At 48.1% G+C, this 22,777-nt stretch overlaps 1 protein-coding gene across 4 annotated transcripts in view; it reads left to right on the top strand.

The window, feature by feature from the left end:
• The window catches only part of DPYSL2 (dihydropyrimidinase like 2), a 102,830-nt gene extending 91,971 nt beyond the window's left edge, over positions 1-10,859 (top strand). For 2 of the 4 annotated variants that reach the window (XM_053269069.1, XM_053269071.1), the window contains exons 12-14: positions 308-487; positions 3,904-4,069; positions 6,160-10,859. In XM_053269069.1, the coding sequence (XP_053125044.1) occupies positions 308-487; positions 3,904-4,069; positions 6,160-6,251 (438 nt within the window). In that variant the 3' untranslated portion in view covers positions 6,252-10,859. Of the gene's footprint in view, positions 1-307; positions 488-3,903; positions 4,082-6,159 lie in introns of all 4 variants that reach the window. The other 2 variants (XM_053269068.1, XM_053269070.1) reach the window with 1 other exon arrangement.
• The last annotated feature ends 11,918 nt before the right edge of the window (positions 10,860-22,777 follow it).

The following is a 22,777-nucleotide window of genomic DNA, read 5'->3' as shown; positions in this document are numbered from 1 at the left end:
TACCTGCATCTCCCCCCCCCCTTCCATAGCTGGATTAACAGCAGCATTCTGTTGCTGCTGTTCAGCAACAGAGGTTTTTGGCTTCAGGGGGTGATTTAGAACCATTGCCTGAGAATCATGGACAGTGGTGGGACAAACAAGGACGGGATGTTGAAAACAGAGTGCTTAAACAGAGTGATGTGAACATTTCTGCTCTGTAGTCCCACAGAAATCTTCCCCCATCTTAGCAGGTACCAAACTGGAAATGCTGGAAGCAGAACTTGGTCCGTTCTCCTTGGTGGGTCTAACTCTTCTTTTCCCCTTCTAGTCTGTGGAGTACAATATCTTTGAGGGCATGGAATGCCGTGGCTCACCATTGGTGGTGATCAGCCAAGGGAAGATAGTCCTGGAGGATGGCAACCTCCATGCCACTGAGGGCTCTGGGCGATATATCCCTAGAAAACCCTTCCCGGACTTTGTATACAAGCGGATCAAGGCAAGGAGCAGGGTGAGTACACACGTGAGGGAGCGCGGATTGAAACGGAAATGATTTCCGTTGTATGACCTGGGTTCGCCCGTGATGAAATGGAGAGATCCAAACTTCCGGAGCAGCAGCTACATTTGGTCTGTTGCGGCAAAACTGCAGAGTCTGTAAAAACAAGTCTTTACAGCTGGGGTTCTTAACCTGGGGTCCATAGATGCCCCGCAGGGCGAGGTCCAGGTACTCAGTGGGAAAGTAAATATATCATTAAAGGTATCTCTCAAAAAACAAATACAGCACGACCTTTATTTTCTTGAATTTTAATGGGAAAATATAAAATTTGTAGTTTTATAAATGGAGTGGGGGGGAGGGTCAATGGGTCCAGTACCTGAAGATTGGGGGGAGGGTATTTAGGTGCAAAAAGGTTAAGAACCCCATGCTTTAATATGTCTTTAAGGCTGCTAGTCTTAGACTTACAGATTGATTGCAACGTAAGTGAACTAGAGCCCATGTTGTCATCAGTCGATGGAGCCCATCAGAACCGGTCATTCGACGGGAGGCTGGGTAGCGACCTGGGTAGCTTTTCCTCCCACCTTGCTTCCACACAACCGAAAATTGGGAGCACACACAGCTCCCAAGCCTGGGTAGAACACCGTTTTTGATTGTGTGAATGGCCTCATTGTCAGTGGGGACTAGGAAGCACTGGCACTCCTCCAGAGAACTGGTCTGAGTTCTAGGGGCCGCTTCACACATGTATATTTCCTGCTTGATGCCTGCAGCCTCAGTCGGTGTCTTGCATGTGAGAAGAGACCAACAGATACCACAGCGAGAAATTTGATGCTGGCTAATGTGGCATGTTTTTCAGCAGAGTAAGTTCACACGCATTGCTGTAAGTCATCTAGAGATGAGAAATCCAGTAGTAAACATGCATGTGTGAACAGGTCCCTGGTTTGCCAAAACCGCATTCTGTTTCATAGGGCCAGATCTTACTCAGGATCAAAAGGGATCCTATACACTTGGAGAGAAATGGTCACATGCACCTATCTTCTGTCTTGTACATGAGATCCTTGTGTGTTTGCTGCCCTGGAAGGGTTTGGTCCTGAAGGGTGGGGTACAACTATTTTAATAAATAAATGTGTGATATACAGATTCCTTTCATATCCATTCTGTGGATAGAATATACATGCATGCTGTCTACATGATGTGTTGCCTTATTCTTGTGGTGCTGTGCCCTCTGACCTGCTCTTCTACTGCACACACAGAATTCTTTATTGATAAGCATGGAAACCAGTCCAGATTGTCTCCAGTATTTATTTATTTATTTTTATTTTTTGGAGGGGGGTTAGTGCAAAAATAAAAAAAAACTTTTCCTTTTAAAAAAAGAAGAAAGAAAAGCTGCTCCTAAAAATATCTTAAATGTGATGAATTTAGAATATATGGGGGGGGGGGGGACCCACAACAAAATATTGCCGTAATTGGTGAGCACGTGTTATCAGAGCCTGTGCCTGAGCATGGTGAATGTTTTCGGCACCTTGCACCCTCAGACGCAGAAGTGGTCATGATTGTCTTGAGGGAGTATTCTCGAAGCTGAGAAATTTCCCACTCTTTTGGTTCAAGCCCTCCTTCCCAACCCACTCACCACTGAGTCCCAGCAGCTCCACCCCATGTGATTGTTAACTGCCCTCTCTCTAAACCTGTAGACATTCCAGTCCATTGAGTTACCTTGGGGCAGTTTGGGGTCTGGTTGTTTTGGACCCCTTAGGCTTTTTAACTTCAGATTTTTGTGAAACAGACGTATCTGTTTCATATGTTTGTGAAACAGACATACAAGCCTGCTGCCACCAGATGTTGTGGTTATGTGTCCATAAGGATCAAAACGTTTACAGCTCTTTCAGAAATAGATGTGAAAAACAGCAAGAGCTGTGCTTTAAAGCTGTGATTTTAGTAAAACAAATATCCTGGATTACTTTTTGCTAGGGAGGCCTTTGCTCCTTGGGCCAAGAGGCTTTAGCCGGAAATAAAAGCAATTAGAGATAGACTTAAAAGACAAAAACAGGGCTTGGTTTTCTTCTGTTGGTGCCAAATGCATATTTTGTATATCAGCAGAGCTACGCCAAAAATTACGCCATTGTAGTGTCAACACACTACAATGGAGTAATTGTAGTTCTTGGCTAGCTCTCTTCAGGAGTTCTAGGAAGAGGAAGCCAAACGGACATATTTCAAACACTGCCCTCTGCTGGATTGAAATCATTGGCTGGATTTGATGTGAGTTGAGATCATATTTACAACTACCGAAGAGAGTTGATCACCTTGACTCACTGTGGTTCTTTCCCTTCGGCTATGTTAGACGGAATAGATATAGGAAGTTCCCCCTCCCGGAAGGTCTGTGCCCCTGCGATTCTGTGCAGGTTGAAACCACTGAGCACGTCCTCTTTCATTGCCTATATTATAGAGACATCTGCAATATTATTATTATTATTATTATTATTATTATTATTATTACTACTACTACTACTACTACTACTACTACTACTACTACTACAACATTTATATCCCGTTCTTCCTCCAAGGAGCCCAGAGTGGTATACTACATACTTAAGTTTCTCTTCACAACAACCCTGTGAGGTAGGTTAGGCTGAGAGAGAAGTGACTGGCCCAGAGTCACCCAGCAGGTATCCTGGCTGAATGGGGATTCGAACTCGGGTCTCCCTGGTCCTAGTCCAGCACTCTAACCACTACACCACACTGGCTTTTTGCACTACTTTCTATGCCGCACAGGCCAATTCTATGTCTCCCTGATCATAAACAGTGGCTGGCTAGTGAGCTAAGCCTGAATTTGTGGGTCCCTGTCCATCGTGATTAATGAGAAAGGGGGGTTGTGTACTGTTATCTCTCAGTTGGGGGACACTCACTGCTTCTGCTGAATGTTTCCGTTTGAACAGTAACCGCTTGCTACTCGTCCAAGTGGAGAACATAATCCACTATCTTTTACAGTGTCCCATCTAGGATGTGATCAGGGGAGAAATGCTGGGACAGATTATAGATGCATTGAAGGGTTCAGATGCAGAATGCCTGACTTCTCTGCTTGCTGACGTGTTTCCACATGTCAGTTGTCAAGTTGCCACTTTTGCTTTACTTTCTTTTCAACTTAGAAAGAAATGTATAGCTGCCACACACTGTCCTAAATGGTAGCATTGGATTTTAAGTAGACCGTTGGAAGTAATTCTGTGGTATGCTGAGTTCTTCCTCGTTTCTCTTTTATGTTATGTTTTATGTTCTGCTGTGCTGTATTATGACCCGTGGTCACAACGATAAACTTACTCGTAATTAAGTGATGAAGAAATCTGAGGACTGGACTGTATGTAATCGAATCAGACAAAATTATTCATCCCGGGTCATGAAGATTCTCACTGCTGCCTTCCTCCTCTGCTTTCTCCCCCCAGATGGCCGAGCTGAGGGGTGTTCCCCGAGGCCTGTACGACGGCCCCGTCTGCGAAGTCTCCGTGACACCCAAAACAGTCACACCAGCATCCTCCGCCAAGACATCTCCAGCCAAACAGCAGGCGCCGCCTGTTAGGAACCTGCACCAGTCTGGATTTAGCTTGTCTGGTACATACTTATGTGAGGCTAAATTATTATGGAGAAATCTTTTTATTGTTTTATTGTCCTACAGCAGGGCTGCGCAAGAGGGATGTGCAAACAGGTTCAACGTCGAACGTGTTCGATGTTGAACTGGTTCGGTTCGATGGGGGTCGAACTGAACCACCCCGTTTGGTCCGACGCCTGACCGGACCACCCCCACCCCCGGGGTTCGTGAGGTTTTTTTGTTTTGTTTTTGTTTTACATTTTTAATTTTTTAAAAAAAAAAACACTTTCCCCCTCCGGGGGAGTTGTCTGAGGCAGCAGGGAGTCCGTGGAGGTTCCCCTCCCCCCCACCAGTTGATTAATGGAATAAGGGAGGCTGGCATGGGGATGGGGAATCTCCACGGACCACCCCCCGCCACCTTGGACAAGTCCCCTGGAGGGGGTACGTTTAAAAAATAAATAAATTAAAAAACAAAACAAAACCTCATGAACCCACACACCCACCCCTAACCGGGGGGTTGGGGTGCCTGACCGAACTGGCCCAGTCTGCTTCGGATCCAGTTCGGACTCGGACCGGAGCAGCTGGTTCCGTCACATCCCTACTGCACAACTCTAGTCCTCCTGCAGATGCTGGACTACAACTCCCATCATTCCTGGCTACTGGCCACAGTGGCTGGGGATCATGGGAGTTGTCCAGAAAACAGCTGGAGGGCCAAAGTTGAACAGCCCTGGATTAAATCAAACACTGCTGGTGGTGGACTAAACTTCCATCATCCCCAGCCACAGTGGCGTTCTCATCCTTCCCACATTGTGGTACAAGCTTCTCTGGGGACCCCAGTTGTGCATTCCTGTTTTATGGCCTGAATCCTCACCAACCCTGGTCACACGCACGCACATGTCGGAGCAGACTTTGACTGCTGCAGCAAATATTTATATTCTGCTTTTCTGCCTCCTTCTACTATATTCTGCCTCCCCACTAACCAGTTGTCAGGGAGAAGGACCAGGGACAGCGGGGAAGGTTCTACCCATTCTTGTAGAATTTTAACTGCTAGGCCCAATTCCAAGCAGCAGTCTCCTCCCGGGTATTTCATTCCTCTTGTTCTCATTTCTGACTTACTCCAAATCCAGGTAGAAAGACAGGGAGGTCTTGTGCCAAAATATATTTTGAATCCCTTGTACCTTGCTTTCCTGTTTGTGGGTGGTGGGGGTGGGGGGAAGTCCCAGAGTTTGTTAGGAAGTTAGGCACATTTTGCTGGGGAGGGAGTGTAATAGCCGAAGCAGTGAAGTGAGAAGCTACCTAGTGAAACTGACTTTAGTTCTAGTCTCTGCTGGAATTTTTGCGTATTTATAACAAGGAGTTGCAGAACCTGGTAGACTTCTGCTAAAGAGAGGATTCAGATTATCTGTGCTTCCCCCCCCCCCCCCCGTGTGTACAATGAGTTTCGCAGTCACCATATCTTACATTCCTTGTGGAATCCTTTTATTTGAAAATAAAACATGCAGATGGTGGTGATTGGTGACAGGCCTATTTTTTAGTGTGGAAAGGCCCCTTGAATATGCCAGACTGCATCCTTTGCTGGCTGGAAACATCATCATCATTAACATATTATATTATTATTATTATTATTTCTTTAATGCAGTGGTTCCCAACCAGGGTTCCTCCAGATGTTGCTGAACTACAACTCCCAGCATCCCCAGGGGATCCTGGGAGTTGTAGTTCAGCAACATCTGGAGGAGTCCTGGTTGGGAACCACTGCTTTTAATGTATTCAGCTGTTCAATGAAAAGTTTCCAAGGCGAACTTATTATTAAGTAAGATGGTTTCCTATCTCCAAAGAGCTCACAGTCTAAAAAGAAATACAAGGTAGGCAGCAGCAACAACAAAAAAGTAGAGAGATGCTGCCTACCTTGTGTTTCTTTTCAGACTGAGCTCTTTGGAGATAGGAGACCATCTTACCAGTGTGAACGGTGCCTCTTTACCCAGTTAGCCGGGGGCTGATCCAAGACCTGTTTAGACCTTTTCAGCATGTTGTATGTATTCAGTGGAGGAGCAGCATTCAAACTTGGTTTTCCACCATGCTTATCTGTTCTCTCTCTTCCTTCCTCTCCTTCTAGGCGCACAAATTGATGATAATATTCCACGCCGTACCACACAGCGCATAGTGGCGCCACCCGGTGGCCGTGCCAACATCACCAGCTTGGGCTAAAGGAAATAACAAACATGGCCGCCTAGCGGATCATGGGTGAGGGTGGAGCACTCGGAGACCCTTTTGATTCTTTTAGAGCCTGTGATGGTTACTGCGGGCAACCAATGGGTAAGGCCCAGTTGAGGCCTCCGTTCCCTGGTCCCTTTGTTGTCAATCTCTCCCCCCATCCATCCATCTTCACAGAATCTTCTCCCTCCTCCCCCTTCCCTACACATTGGGCAACCCCCCCCCTGTTTTTGATACATGGGAGATGTGAAAAAGGAAAACACTGAAGAGTAGAACTTGTGGCTTATGTTACCTTTAAAATCTTTTTCTTTTTCTTTCTTTTCTTTTTAAAAAGGAAGGATAAAGTGAATTTCCCGGGAGCTGCCTTTTACTTTTGTAGGAAGGTTTGGGTTTAACTATGGAAAGGAAGGAGCAACACAATTGAATTCAAGGGTTTAAATTGCATGTTGCTTAAACGGGAACAATAATCCAAGACCAAACCTGCTTAGACCTTGATTTCCAGCTAGAGGAAATTAGAAGTTGTGCTGCTAAGGTTTCAGTCCAGGGGCAACAGCAGGGGCACAGAATATACCCCTTCTTGTTTTTTTAATACTTTATTGCAGGGGTTCCCAGATGTTGTTGAACTTCAGCTCCTATCACCCCAACCTACAAAGGATGATGGGAGCTCTAGTCCAATACCCAAGTTGAAACCCTGTTTTGTTGTATTCTGTAACTGGAGGGTTTTTCTTTTTCTTTTCTTGCTGTATAGGCAGATGTGTGTGTTTGCTTGCTCCCATGCATAGTATTGTTGTTTTATTTTTATTTTTGCCTTAATTTGAAATTGAGGCCATCCTTCACCTTTCTGTGTCCCAGTAGCGTTCTGAACACCCATGTTCATGCATTCACAGAAACCTTTAGGTCTCTTCCAGTATTAGCCATTAACTCATTTCTTATCAGCATAGCTTTGATCACCACCACCCCCTGTTTTTTGGTAGTCCAAAGAATACGTTCTTAAAGTAGTCCTCCACTGTAGTTCTCCTAAGAGTACCAAATTCTTAGATGGCATAGACTGAGTCAGCCCTGTTCATCATTGGACTCACTGGGTCTGTATTGTATGGAGACATCTCCTCTTAAGGGCCACCTCTTCATCTCTGGAACCATTGATTGGAGACAACTCCTCTTAATATCCCTTAAGTGGCAGCTTTTAATTTGGTGGGTTAGTGGAGTCCTAAAATCTGAGGATGTTTCCAGGAAGCATGCTGCCAAATGAATCCCACTTTTATTTTCATGCCTCTTGGCTTTTAGAGAACCTTGAAACATTTGGTCACTTTAAAACCTGAAATAAGTCTTGTCTCGGGTAGGGATGTGCTTGAAACACGATTCAGCATCCGAATCGTGGCACAATCCCTTTAAAACCGAGGTATTCCAAGCCCCTTCAAAATGGAGGAGAGAAGGTCCATCCCTGCTCCTCCACTCACCGCCATTGCCGTACTGGTGGCGCCCTCTCCAGCTGTCAGTGCACACTGGCCACGTTCTCCCCGTTTCCTCTGCAAGGCACTGGCACACACATGGCCTCTGTGCATGTGCGTTGGCCATTTGTGTGGTCAGCAACCATGCTGACCATGTAGATGGCCACTGGGCATGTGCCTCCGCACATGTGCATGCCGGCACTGTGCAGGGGCAGCTGGGAGAGCGCCGTTGGTGCATGCTGATAGCTGGGGGAAGCACCACGAGTGTGGCAATGGCGGCAAGTGGAGGAGGAACAGGGATGGACCTGCTCTCCACCGTGTTAGAGGGGCCGTGGAAGCCCTCCGTTTTAAAGTGATTTTGCCATGATTTGGATGCCGAATCACGTTCCAAGCACATCCCTAGTCTTGGGTGCAGTGCCAGAGGGGTCACAGGCATGACAGGAGCCTGTTCCCCTCCTTTTGCAAGTGAAGGCACCACCTCAGGTTGTTCTAAAGAATGGAAGGTCTGTGCACACCTCCCTCATCCGCCATCCAGCCACCGACTTAATTGGGGACCGCCATCTTGGAGAGCAGATTCTTTGCCTGAGTGGATATACGGCTGGAGGCTATAACGGGAGGCACACATGGGTCTCCCATTCCCTGGACTCTCTTGGCGCAGTTCTTATGCCTGCACTCATCTGGACATGCCAAAGGAGGGGGAGGAAGGAAACGGACTCTGTAATGCCACATGACAATCCTTTTCATTTTCTATTTCCACTCTAAGACTGGATTCAGCCCTGTGAATCTAGTTGGGGTACTTAGGTCACTTGTGCCAGTAGAGGCCATTGCCTTCTATTAGGTTAATGATGTACTTAAGCTATACTTCAGCTATTCCTCCTTATTCACATTCACATTTGTTTAGAGGCATCTCAACATACCTGTGGAGAACATACCTGAAGTTGCTCTGGTACCCTTGAAAGGTTCTCTTCATCTGTAGGTGGATCCCACATAGCTAGGAGCTGCATCTAAGCAACTCAGCCACATAGGTGAGGTCTCTCTGTCTTTCCCATGAAATCAGAATGGGTGCAGCTCTTTGGATTTAGAGGTCTCAGGCACTGACCTCCTAGATTTCGGTCCTGACATGTTAATGCATGCTACCACATGACCACCCCAGTGAAGTACGGGAACTTTATGGCTTGCATTGAACTATAAGACAGGTTTCATGCCACTGATTTCTAAGATCGTGGAAGCTCCCTTTGCTTGTCCATTTCTTTGCTTCTTGATTGATGTTTTGCCATGTCTTTCCTTTAGCCATGTTTTGCTTATTCTTTTTATGTGCCACATTTTTTAAAAGTGTGTGGGGGGGGGGGCAGGGGGAATATTCCAAAATGACACTCTCTGCATGCACTGAAATGGTGCAGTGCAGAATCCGGCCATTTCAAACGATCCCCTCATTCTCCTGCATGTGTGGGCCAGGCCTAACACACTGCTGATCCAGGATTCCCCCTGACACCTCCAGAATTGGTCAACAAGATCACATATGGGTTTGTATATCCCATGGCTTGTACATTTCATGCTTGGTCAACATGGCTGATAAGTATAAGATTGCTGACACAGTAGGCTGTTTCTTCATACGGCCATTTGGAGGCGATCTGCTACCATCATCAGCACATGCACACTTCCTCAGCTGGACTCTGCAAACCCACCAAACACACAATCATGGCTGGCGGGGGCTTCCAGTGCTGCGATGGTCAGCTCCAAGCCCCACCCTTCCATGGAAGGGCCTCCAAGGGCCCATAGGCCTTCTCAGCATGCTTTGCACTGCCGGCAGACTGGAAAAGACTCATGATGTCAAAAGCTACCCTTCCATTGGCCACCAATGCTGTTCCAGCTTTGGGATCATAGTGTGTGCTTTGCAGGCTAGAACATCCATTAGCAGCAGCAGCTGTAGGCACAGCTCTCTATGGTTTCCATGTAGGGGAAGGCATGCTGGGTGCCAGTGCCTGGGCAAAAGAGTCACAAGGCTTCTCATGACTGGAGAATAGGGTTAGGAAGGCTCTCCTCTCCTCTGCCCTTGGTAAAACCTGGGTACCAAAGCTGGGTAGCCTTACTGGGAGAAATCTGTGCTTGAGGGAAATGTGTAAGTTCTGACAGTCGTGCAAATCTGGGTAGCACACCACCTACCCTGATTTTAATGGTTGTGTGAACCAACCTAGGCTCTAGTGTTGGCTGTACACCCTCCAAGAATGGTCTCCTGCAAATAAAATATTATCCCAGGGGGGAAAGGCCTTTTCAAGGATCATACAAAACTGCCAATTAGATGTCACCTAAAGGTGCTAAGAGATCCCAATACGATCTGAAGAATCTTTTCCCGTTTGTAGACTTTCACCAAGAGCACTGGTGATAGTCCATCATTCTAGACAGTTTCATTTGCATTTTGGGTTTGTTTTTGTTTTTTTGCTTAAGAGATTGCACTTTTAATTGGAAAAAAAGTATTTAGTAAGTGTAATATATATATTTGCAATTATTTTATAAATGTGAGGTTTTTTTTCCCATCTGTGTTTTAATATGAATTAAACAAATGTTTTCTGGGGGAGGAAAAATAATAAGAAAAATCATGTTTCAGTTTTACGAAACAGCTGCAGCTCTTAGCTATTCACTTGAGTCTTCCTTTTGTTTTCCTGTGTTCATGGTTGTTGTTTTTTGTTTGTTCTTTAGGGGGAAAGAGAGAGAGAGAAGTTTTCTAAATAAAATAAAATAAAATCGCAGGCTATGTAAGCATGTTTTTTCCTGTGGGAGCTTGCTCGCTCGCGTTGTGTGTCTGTTTTAATGAATGTCATATGTAAATGCTTAAAATACATGACATGGAACTTGGAATTACCACAGTGACTTGATGCTCTAAAAGAAAAGGAAAATAATTCTTTTTAAAAAATTAAACCATGTAGAATTTACTACTAGCTGGATTTTAACCCTTGAATTTGTGCTTGTGAACTTGAGTGAAGGAGCTGTAAGTGCTGATCATGTGTGTAGACAAAAGAAGTACTGATATTTGGCCATTCTCTCAATGGTGCAAATAATGGCATAAAATGAGTCTTGTGTTTTTTCTTCCTTACAAACTCTGTGTTATATTACCATGGGAACTCCTAATAAAGACAACATGTTGTGGTTTCAGTAACCGTGTCTGTGAGTCTTGGTGATCGGCGAGTCATACAACTCAACTACATCTGCACAAGCTATAAATGAATGGGATCTGGGTTGTTTTATGACAACTGAATACCCACAGTGCAAAGTTGGATGGCATGGAAATGAACCCAACTGGTTGGGGGTGCCTGAAGAGGAAAACTGGCTTGGAATTGTGGAATACATTATGTTGGTAATGGATTATGCAACTATGTCCTTATACAGTAAGAATAATAGGAACATACAAAGCTGCCCTATACCAAGTGAGATCATTGGTCCATCTAGCTCAGCGTTGTCTCCACTGATTGGCAGCAGCTGTTCCAGGGATTCAGGCAGGAGGCTCTCCCAACTCTACCTGGAGATGCAAGTGAGTGAACCTGTGACCGGCGTACAAAGCAGGTGCTCTGCCACAGTCCCAAACAATTCTCACCAGTTGCACATTGGCAGGAAGAAAATTGGAGTTGAGTTTTTGTTTTGTTTTTTAAAATTGGTTGTGCGCTCTCTTTTTTCATCTATGCGGAATGAGTTTTGTTCTGGGTGGCAGTATCAAGCACCGTATATTCAGAATGATTCCTGAGTCAACCTGAGCGGGATCTAAAATTAACTGAGAGGACATGAAAAAACTTGTGAGCGCACACACTTGCGCACCCCTAAGAAGGAACACTGGTTGTGTGTATGTATACATATACACACACAATTTCAAGTGTGTGTGTAGATATACACATACTCTAGGTTTTATATAATTTTATATTTTCATATTTTATTATAAATATTTTAATATCTATTTTGTGTGTGTGTACACACACACTATATATATCCAAGTTTTTTTAAAAGAATATACTTTTTTAAAAAGTAGAATTGTAAAATACAATTCAAAGCAAAATAAATAATGTCTTGCAAAAGGCCAGGCATGTCTGGAAGAAGGCTCTGGATTTCAATAATTGGGTTTCTGCTTGGATAATCATCGCCCCTAAAGCAGAACCTCAAAACCGAGAGAGAGTCCGGGCAGAGAAAGGTTGTGTAAGCATCCCTTGGTTACACTTGATAGCAGAAGGAGAACTAGGAAGCCACAAGGCCGACAGTGAGACTACTTCACACCTTACATGAAGCTTCTGAAATTCAACTGGGCTGAGTTCTCCCCTGTGTGTTTGCTTATTGTTCATTTTGCTGTCCCCATCACCAGGGGCAGCCAGCGATGTGAATCAGGTTGGGGAAACACATGAGCACAAGAAAAGTGACTCCATGTGTTAAGAGAACTGAAGATGGAGATGCTGTTTTGATGGCAACCCTGTTACTTTACTGGGTCAATAGAGAGCCAGGCCCACAAATTTTGGGCATCAGTACCATCTCAGGGGACAAATACAATTTTTGGCAATATCTACCTCCCAAGAGATGGAAAATAGGTGATAGTGTTGTTGCATTTACAGCTTTACAACAATTAGGCTTCTCAAGGATAGGAAGCAAGAAAAGGCAGCATTTTCCTTCAGAGGAGGGTTGCATCTGCTGATAGGATGGGTTGTCTCGACCTTCTGCTCCTAGACAGGACCAATCAAGAGCTTCGGCTCATAGCAGGAGGGAGGGGCAATCCCCTCACAACTCCAGTTCTTCGCCCTGTCTCGCTCCAGAAGGGCTGTTCTCTTATCGCTCCTATATTTTTCCTGCTTTCTTACCTCCTTCCTCGGCAATACCTGGTAGGGTTGCAAGGGGGAGAGGGGGAAAACATTTTGAGTATTTTTTCCTCCTGGTCGCAGCTCCCTAGTCCCGCAGAGGCGATGGAGCCTGCTCGCGACGAGAGGAAGGTCTCTCCCACCCTCTCAGAGGACTCGATAGCACACTCAGTGTGCCGGGACGAGTGGGCGGCGGCTTCCATTCCCGCGCCCGCTACTCGATCCCAAGCCTCAGGGAAGACAATCAAGTGGGCTAAGCCCTCGGCGGAGGCCGCGCAAGCGGAGGGCAGGGCTCTGTCTCCTCCGGCTGATCGGGACGCTGTTCCCCAAGATGGCACAGTTTGTTTGACGGCCCCCGTCCTCCGCGAAACAGATATGGAGGAGTTGGCAGAAGGTGAGCCCGTGGCCGTTCTCGAGGGGGAGTCAGGGAGGGGGGCTTCCATACCCGCCCCTCTCGCCAAGCGCCCCTGCGTCGTTGCGGCGGCAATGGCCGCCTCGCCCGCTCGGCAAGTAGATTCGCCCAAGGAGGACGAAGAAATTCCGCCACGCTTTGCGGCCCTTTTGAGGTGGGTGGTTTCGGAGGAGCTGCAGAAGCTCCCCTGGTTGCTCCCCCAAGTGCTGGCCCAGCCCTCGGGACCGGTGCAACCGCCACAGGCTTCGGGCCTCCAGCCGCCACAGGTTTCGGCCCTCCTTCCCGCCCAGCCGATTCCCGCCAAAACACCGGTGGCCATTTTGGTCGCAGCTGTGAGCACCCCAGCAGCTGCTTCGCCCGCTGGCCCTATGGCTGTGCCTGTGGACACTGGGCCTCCATCCCTGTCACCCTGTCACCCAGTGCACTGCCCGCCCCTCTCAACTGTCTCCCGCCCCATCCATCGGGACCTCCCCGCTCCCTCGGAAGCCTCTGAATCCGACAGGGAGGAGGGGGAGCTGTCTGGGGACAAAGAGGGCCCTTCCACCCCTCATCAGTCCAATTATCGCCTCTTTGCACAGTCGGATTACCCGGTTCTGCTGCACAAGGTGAAAAAGACCCTTCGTTTAGTGGGGGTCGTTCAGCCTGCGCCTGCGGACTCGGAGGGGGACCCCACGGTGCTCCCATCCTTCAAGCCCCAGGAAATCAACGTTCCTTGCCCGCAGCCTTTCCTGGACATAATCCAGTCCGAGTGGGATAGGCCTATCGAAGGGAAGGGGCCCTCTCCCACTGTAAGGCGTATGTATGACTCAAGTGAGTCCCTAATGAATATGCTCAAGGTGCCACTGGTAGACGCTGAAGTGGCCACCCTGGTGTCAGGGGCGGCGCTTCCCAAGGAAGGGGAGGACTCCCTAAAAAATCTGGAGGACAAGCACTGTGATGCCACACTGCGTAGGTCCCATGAGGCGAACGCTCTATCAGAGCATCAACCGCCAATTCGATCTTTGCTAGAGCTGCGGTTTTGTGGGTACAGGAGCTCACCCCTCTGGTCCCGCCAGAGCTTCTTAACCTCCGGCAGCGCCTAAATAAGCTGGGAAAAGCTGTCAGGTTTATGACGGATTCATCGCTGGATGCAGCCCAACTGTCCGCAAGGGCCCTGGCTTCTGACGTCACAGTGAGACGCCACTTGTGGCTTAAAAATTGGAGGGTGGACCAGAAATCTAGGGCCAACCTGGCTAACTCGGCCTTCAAAGGGGGAAAACTCTTTGGTGAAGCCCTGGAACCCGTCTTGGTTCAGACCAAAGACAATAAAAAAGCTATGCCCTCCATGTCTGTGCCTCAGCGTCAGGACCGCAAGGGCTCTTTGTCACCTACACCTGGCTTATAGGGGTTACAGACCCTCCTATCGTTTTCACCAGAACAGGCCAGACATACCCAACTGGCACAGGAACCAGTCCTCCTTTCGAGACAGCTCCTTTCGGAAGTCCCAGCAGTCCGGCCAGCCTTCCAAACCTGGCTTCAAAAGAAACCAAACCCAATGACTCCTTACTAAAGCCTCCTATTCGGGGACCAGGTGTTACCGCAGTGGGGGGCCGGCTGGGAGACTTTGCCCACGTCTGGGCAAGGACTTGTTCCGACGTCTGGGTGTTACAAACCGTCTCCTCCCGGTACTCGCTGGAGCTAGTGGCGCAGCCCCCGGATCGCTTCCTACCATCTCCACAGTCTCGCAAGGTGTCCAAACACAGCCTGATGTTGGAAGCCATTTGTCGCCTACGGGCCATTCGGGCGATCGAGACTGTTCCCCTGGGGGAAAGGGGTATACTCCATCCTCTTTCTAGTCCCCAAAAAGAACGGGGAATGGAGAGCAATCCTGGACCTCAAGTTTGTGAATAGGTTTCTGCGGAGGAGAGGGTTCCGCATGGAGACCCTCTGGTCCATCCTGATGGCCCTTCAGCGAGGGGACTTCCTAGCGTCTGTGGACTTAAAGGAGGCATACCTCCATGTCCCCATCCACAAACAGGACAGGCACTTCCTGAGGTTCGCTTATTCTGGCCAGCACTTCCAATACCGGGCTCTTCCCTTCAGTCTGTCGACTGCGCCCCGAGTGTTCACCAAGATCATGGTGGCACTCGTGGCACACTTGAGGACCAGAGGTGTCCACCTGTACCCTTACCTGGACGACCTTTTGATCAGGTCACCCTCTCTCTCCAAGGGTCACCAGGATATACAGTTGACCCTCTCAGTCCTGGAGGCTCACGGATTTGTCGTGAACAAACCAAAGAGCTCTCTGCTTCCCCGGACCAAGGTTCTTCACCTGGGGGCGGAGATAGACACAGTCCTGGGGATGGTCGGCCTCTCCCCGGATCACAGGGGTTCTCTGATCGCATCCTGCAAAGCCCTGATAGAAAACCCACGCACCGATATCCTGTCCTTGTCCCAGTTACAGGGATGTATGATCTCCACCATGGGCATTGTACCCTGGAGCCGCTTTCATTCTCGCCCACTCCAGTGGTTTTTACTCAAGTTCCAGGAACAGGTGATGAGTCGTTCCAGACAACCAATACTCCTTCCGCCTCGGGTGCTTCAGTCCCTGCATTGGTGGGCGTCCCCTGCCACGGCCAAAGGGGTCAAATTCCTCCAGGAAGAGCGGATCCAGGTGACTATGGACGCCAGCCTACAGGGCTGGGGTGGACACTGTCTCCACCATGTGGCTCAGGGCCTCTGGTCCGACGTCGAACGCACAAAATCAATCAACTGGCTCGAGCTACGGGCGGTTCGCCTAGCGCTAGTGGAGTTTCTTCCAGTGATTCGGGACCGCCACGTGCTAGTACGCACGGACAATGCTATGGCGAAAGCCCACATCTCTCGTCCGGGCAGCTCCAGGTCCGGGGCTCTGATGTGGGAAGCATCCCTGCTGCTGGAATGGGCGGAATCTCACCCAAGATCCCTAGAAGCAGATCACGTCAGCGAGGTGATGAACGTAGTCGCAGACTGGTTGAGCCGCTCACAGATAGACCCGGCAGAGTGGTCGCTGGATCCTCTGGCCTTCCAGCGGATAGTTCAAAGCTTTGGGCAGCCAGTCATGGACGTGTTCGCGAAGCCAGAAAACGCCAAGGTGGAATTCTTCCTGTCCAGGTATCTCTCTCCAGGAGCCGTGGGGGTGGACGCACTGTCCTTCCTGTGGCCTCCGGGGATGATCTACGCCTTTCCACTGTTCGCTGTCCTTCCTCAAACCATACGGAGGATCCGAGCGCTGCGTGCAGAGGTTGTTCTGGTGGCCCCACATTGGCCACGCAGGCCCTGGTTCTCAGATCTGGTGGAGATGTCCGTCGATCCGCCTCTTCCGCTGGGGTCGCATTGCCATCTGCTTCATCAGGGTCCAGTCTTCCACCCGGACCCGGCGTGGCTCAACCTCTTTGCGTGGAGGTTGAGCGGGATGCTCTAGCAGCTTGCGGCTACCCGGTCTCTGTTCAGGCTACTATCTTGGCTTCCAGAAGACCTTCCACGGTCCGTGTTTACCAGTCGACCTGGAAGGTTTTCTCTAGGTGGTGCACTGCTCGAGGGATGCTACCCCAGTCTGCCTCTGTGAACCTTGTTTTAAGTTTCCTCCAAGAGGGTCTAGATAAGGGGCTTCGGCCAAATACGTTGCACCGTCAGGTCTTTGCCATCTCCTCGGTGCTACCGTGGGAGGGATCCTCTTTGGCTCAACATCTTCATGTACAGAGGTTCCTCAAGGGTGCGTTGGTCATTAACCCCCCCCCCCGTCCATAGGTTTCCAACCTGGGACCTTAACTTGGTACTGAGGGCCCTTACTAGAGCCCCCTTCGAGCCCCTGTGGACGATTTCCCTAAGATTGCTCTCCTTTAAAGTTTTATTTTTGGTGGCAGTCACGTCCGCCCGGAGAGTGTCGGACTTACGATCATTATCTGTCCGAAAGGAACTGTGTCTGGTTTATCCAGACTATGTGCTGCTCCGTACGGATCCTGCATTTATCCCCAAGGTTAACTCGGTGTTTCATAGGTCCCAGGAGATTATGCTACCCTCGTTCTGTCCCAATCCATCTACGCCTAAAGAGCGTGAGTGGCACAAGTTGGATGTGCGCAGGGCAGTGAGGATTTATTTGAGGCGTACTGAACCATTCCGGGTTTCAGACTCCCTTTTTGTTTCCTTTTGGGACAGTTCGTTGGGGAGACAGGTGTCTACGTCCACGTTGTCGCGCTGGATTTGCCAGTGCATTAAATTGGCCTATTCTAATTCGGCCACCCCAGTTCCGGAGGGGATTACTGCACACTCTACTAGAAGTGTGGCTTCCACCGCTGCCTTTTCCACCTTAGCTCCCTTGGTGGATATTTGTCACGCTGCCACTTGGGCCTCTATTTCTACCTTTGTGAGGCATTATAAAATACATGATTGGACCTTGGCAGATACAGCATTTGGGAGGAGGGTGTTGCAGCAGGTGGTTTCTCCCTGAGCCAGACCTCACAGCTCCCCCCGCCCAGTGTATCAGGGGCTATGGCAGGTCCCATCCTATCAGCGGATGCAACCCTCCTCTGAAGGAAAATGAAGCGTTGGCACTTACCTGAAAGGTCATTTTCTTCAGAGATATGGATTGCATCCGCCTCCACCCACTTGTTCATCTGGTCTGTTCAATCTGCTGTCCTGGTACCCGATACCCCAACTGTCTCCTATGTTTCTGTGGGGTGGTTTTGCTCTGGGGTGGTTGGTCCCCCCTTGCAGGGTGTTAGTTTGTCCGGGGTTCTTTACTTCTCCCGGTATATGGACATTGCCGAATCTCTTCTCCACTGTTGGTGTTTTTTCTAAGGCCTAGTTTTTTCTGTTTCCGCTAGGTCTGTTGCATTTAACTTTGCCTTAATTCTTTTCTGGAGCAGTGTTGGAGCTGGCTATGAACTGGAGTTGTGAGGGGATTGCCCCTCCCTCCTGCTATGAGCCGAAGCTCTTGATTGGCCCTGTCTAGGAGCAGGAGGTCGAGACAACCCATCCTATCAGCGGATGCAACCCATACCTCTGAAGAAAATGACCTTTCAGGTAAGTGCCAACGCTTGATTCCAGCCCCTTGATTCTCAAAATATAAACAAAATTGCCAAGCAAAAGCAATTTGGAGCCACTTATTAGAATATATCCAGTGAGCACCACAAACTCTTTTCCTGCATCAAATAAATATGTGCCACTAGCAGTGGATGAGTCAGATGTAATAGAAAGATGTTCTTTTCTGAAGAAGGGCTGAAAAATGGCTCCCAGTTTAAACCCTCCTTATTTGATTAATTTGCCTCCTTTAGAAGAAGAAAAACTAAGAAGCCCTGTAATGCTGGAAAGTCAACGTCTGCCCAACCAAGCTGTTTACAGAACTGATTTCAAAACAAAACAATGTCTACTAACACCACAAACCATAATAAATATCCTTGGAAAATAACTTTTTGCCCAAGAAGTGGATTTGATTTAAGTGTCTTTCAATTCATTTGTACAGAAATATATAGGAAATCACTCTGAAGGATTTAGCCAGATTCCCAGAAGAATGTTAACTCTATAATCAACTTTCACTCAGTCTCACTCGGTAAAGCAAGCAGCTAAGGAGGGTGAAATAATGAACTGTACTTGGGTTTTACAACCTACTTAGCTTGTTTTGCAAATAGCTCTTAATCAAGTTAATGTTGGACAATGGGTAATGTGACTTGGTGAAATCTTCTCTTAGTCATCTACTTCGATGCCAAATTTGACAGGTGGATATGATAGCTATTGAATGGAGGCTAAGTTTCCCTAATTCTAAGAGAGATCTACTAACAGTTGAGCAGCCAACAATTCCATCCATATTTTTAAAAATGAGATTGTATTTTGATAGCTGCATTGCTATTTTGATAGCTGCATTGCAGTAAAGATTATTTAACAGTTCTGTAAAACACCCACTGATTCACCAAAGTGCAGAATGAATCCTTCTGGATTGAAGTGTGCCTAGAAAAATAACCATCTGTGCCTGCTAATCAGCCCTTGAATCTGCTAATCATTCCTCGATGAAATGACCTTGCTGAGCAATTGGAAGTCTGCCAAGAAATGAACACACCTAACTCCTTAGATCTGTCACTAATGGAAATGCAAGTAAATAGAAACTTAGAAGGCCTGAAGTGTTCTTTAACAACATGCTATGGAGCCTCTGGCTGCAAATTGCATCTTTGAAACAACAGAGAAGCTAAGAACAGCAAATATGACCAGGGCTACTGCAATTCAGAGAGACAACAGTGAGAGACTAGTATCTCAAATCCCTTCACAACCCAATTTGATCTTAGAGCCTCTGGCCCCACTAACACATTCTATTCAAGCACAGCAGGAATCTGCATCTGGTCTACTCCAAATAAAAGATGACCTGCATTTAAGAAGACATCTGAGGAGAACACTGGATTTTGGCGGTCCATGGAACCTACTCCCTACTCCTGATAGACAAAGCAAAAAATATATAGTGTACTGGGATCTATATACCAATACTATATACCAAAAGAAACAAACAGATCCCCCATGAAACTAGCCAATAGTTCCACCCCGGGAACCCCCAAATCCTATTTAGTCTGTCATGGGGTGTGTGGTCACCTGGCCGAGCATGATGATGCTTAATTTTCAGGGGATGGGGGGAGCCTCCAAAGGCCTTTAGGTCCAGGCTCCAAAATTACCTAGGTGCACCTCTGGGTGTGACCTCTTATCCCAGGATGTTATCCTAATAGATGTTCTTTGACTCCAGAATTGTTCGGACTGTGCCGTTTCTCATGATCAGTGAGAAGGGCTTGAGGGTGGGTTGACAGGGAAGGCAACTCAAACTTACCTTCCCTGAAGATACTCCATCAGTCCTTGCTGGCCGTGCTCCCCACAGGCCCGTACAATCCCCCGCTGGCCAGGCAGCGTGGAAGGTTGGGGGCTGGGACGAGTTGTCCCAGTCCCCAGAAATCCCATGATGCACCATGCAAGTATGTTGTGCATTGTGGGTATTCCAGCAGTGATGGGCAGGTGCCTGTCACTGCTACAGCGCCGGCTAAAAGCAGCTGGCGCTGCACATGATTTTAAAGAACAGGGCTAAGGGAGCATTCATTCCCTTAACCTCGTTTAGGAGGCTGGCTCTGCAGGCAGGTTTGACACCAAAGCACCGCCAGGAGCACAATCCCGCTGGTTCTTATGAGCAGCCAAGACCAGGTTGGGTTGCCTTTGCCCACTCTTGGCTGCACGTGAAAACAGCCACATTAAATCTCCTATGGACGCTGGCATAGTGCAGACATAGAAAGACCCTTCTGCTCTAATTGACATCTCCCTACATCCTGAAGCAAATGGAGCTATTTTGGAAGCCATCCAGATAGATCCATCTAATGATTGACTTCATATCTGCGAGAGCAACATCCAGATACTAACATGGAATGTTGCAGGTTGGAATGCCAAGGAAAATGATCCCTCCTTTGTGGATTTCTTAGTGAAATTTGATACAGTAATCCCTCGACCTACGAACTACTCGACATCCAATGTTTTCGAGTTACGAGCGACAAAAAAGACCGGAAGTAGTTGCCGGTTTAGATTCAGCTTACTTGACCTACGAATTTTTAGATGCGGTTTCCTCGACTTACGAATGTTTCCAGACTTCCGTGGTGCGCTCTTCGACTTACGAAAATTTCGACCTCCGAACGTGCGTTCGGAATGGATTAAATATGTAAGTCGAGGGACCACTGTATTTGAATACAGGAAACTTGGGCTCTGAGATAAATTGAATTAATTGCCTTGTTTGATGAATGCCACTCCTAGTTCTAAGAAAGGCAGACCTAGTAGTGATCTGGCTTTATTTTTTTCCTTTAAAAATGTATTTATTAAGGGGGGGAGGGGGGATGCCTCTTCTGAGATGATGCCCTTCCTCGCCTGAAAGTTCTATGAGCACTTAGAGTAAAGAGAATGAATATTAACTGGAGATGCCTTTTTAGTAGATTCAGTCAATTCATTAAAGGCTGCAGCTGTGTATGTATGTATGTATGCCATTCCATTCATATACTGCCCTTCCAAAAGTGGTTTAGGGTGGTTTAAAAAACACATCATAAAAGAATTAACATAAACAAAAATTTAAAACCAGGTTAAAATTAAAACTAGATATTATTAAAAGCCAGGCTAAAAAGATGGGTCCTCTGAGGAAGATAAGCCTCCCGTATCCATGGGCAGTGCATTCCGCAACCTAGAGGCAACAACTGAGAAGGCCCAATCCCAGGTCGCCAGCCGCTGAACCGATCTTAATGAGTGGTGTGGATCATCGGTGTAGAGAAAGGCGCTCTCTCCGGTAACCTGGATCTAAGCCATTCAGGGCTTCAAAGGTAACAACCAGCACTTTGTACTTTACCCGGAAACATATCGGCAGCCAGTTTAAGAAGAGGCATCACGTGGTCTTTCCGGGATACCCCAGAGACTAATCTGGCTGCTGTATTTTGAACTAACTGAAGTTTCTGAACTATATACAAAGGCAGACATAGATATCTACATAGATCACATTGCAGTAGTTCAATCTGGAGGTTACCCTGTGGTGTACCACTGTTTTCAAGTCATTCTCCTCAAGGGGAGCGGTGTGTACTGAAAGGAAGGCTTGCGGAGAGCAGGTTTGGAGCCTGGCAGAAGGAACCCACACTTCTCATTACCCCACCCACTGTCACAAAGGGGAACTAGCAAACAGCTTTTGAAACAGACACAATCTCCCAAACTAGGCTCAGAGTACGCTAAGACCACATCATGTAGCAAGGAGTTCCACAGGGGGGCTGTCACAGAAAGAGCTGTTGTGTGTCCCTGTCAGCCGAGCCTCAGAAAGCAAAGGAACATGCAGAAAGGGTCTCATCTGATGATCCTAAGGGGGTGAGTAGACTCATGGGGGGAATGGTGTCCAGGAGACTGCCTATGGCGGGGGGTCGTGACAGAAAACCTGGGAAATGAGAGAGGGGGCTCAGCAACCAGAAGTGGCCAGTGGTGGGGGTGGGTGGCTTCTCTTCTGCACCCAGCCTCTCCCGGGAGTATTTCCATGGCCCCTCATCTTCAGGACACACCACCCCTCTCACCGCAAGAGCTGCAGGGGGCGTAGCTACTATTAGGTAAGGGGAGACAGTCGTCTTGGGGCCCCACTGCCTCGAGGGGCCCCCCAGAGGCACGTCACATGATTCCCCACCCACCCGTGTTGCACCCCCTATGAATTATGTTGAGTTTCTTGGGAGATCGGCAGTAGCAGAGAGTAAAAAAAACTAGATTCAATGTGAACTAGATATTCACTGTATTCCTAGTGTGAGTGCGCTATATATTGTGAAGTGTGTTTGCGTGTGTATATCAGTGAGGGGCCAATTTTAAAATCTTGTCTCTGGGCGCACTCCAACCTTGCATGCATGGGATTAGCGACGGGTGTGCCAAGAGAATTAAATATATAGAAGATAGATAGATAGAAATAGCTCAAACTTCTAGTCTTCCCTCCAAATGAAACCAGGGCAGACCCTGCTTAGCTAAGGGGACAAGTCACGCTTGCTCCCACCAGACCCACTCGCCTCCTGGCTGAGCTCACCCCCGGCTGCGGGAAAAGCACCGCCTGATGGGACCCCTGCTGCAGCCAGTAGGCCAGGCCATCGGGAGTCAGCAGAAGGACCCTCCAAAGAATCTGCCCCCTAAGTGCCAGAAACCCCACCAGCCCTTCCCCGGAGGCAGCAAAATGCCCCGGCAAGAAGCCACAGAGCACCGCTGGCCCTAGAGCGCCCGCTCCAGCCGGCAGAGGAGCAATGGAGTCGAAATCCTAGAGCGCCTCTGGCTCTGCGAGGCGGAAGTAGCCTCTGCTGTGGCCCG

This window comes from Hemicordylus capensis, chromosome 8 (assembly GCF_027244095.1).
Source record: "Hemicordylus capensis ecotype Gifberg chromosome 8, rHemCap1.1.pri, whole genome shotgun sequence".
Lineage (NCBI taxonomy): Eukaryota > Metazoa > Chordata > Lepidosauria > Squamata > Cordylidae > Hemicordylus > Hemicordylus capensis.
This window is presented reverse-complemented; position numbering and strand designations above follow the sequence as displayed.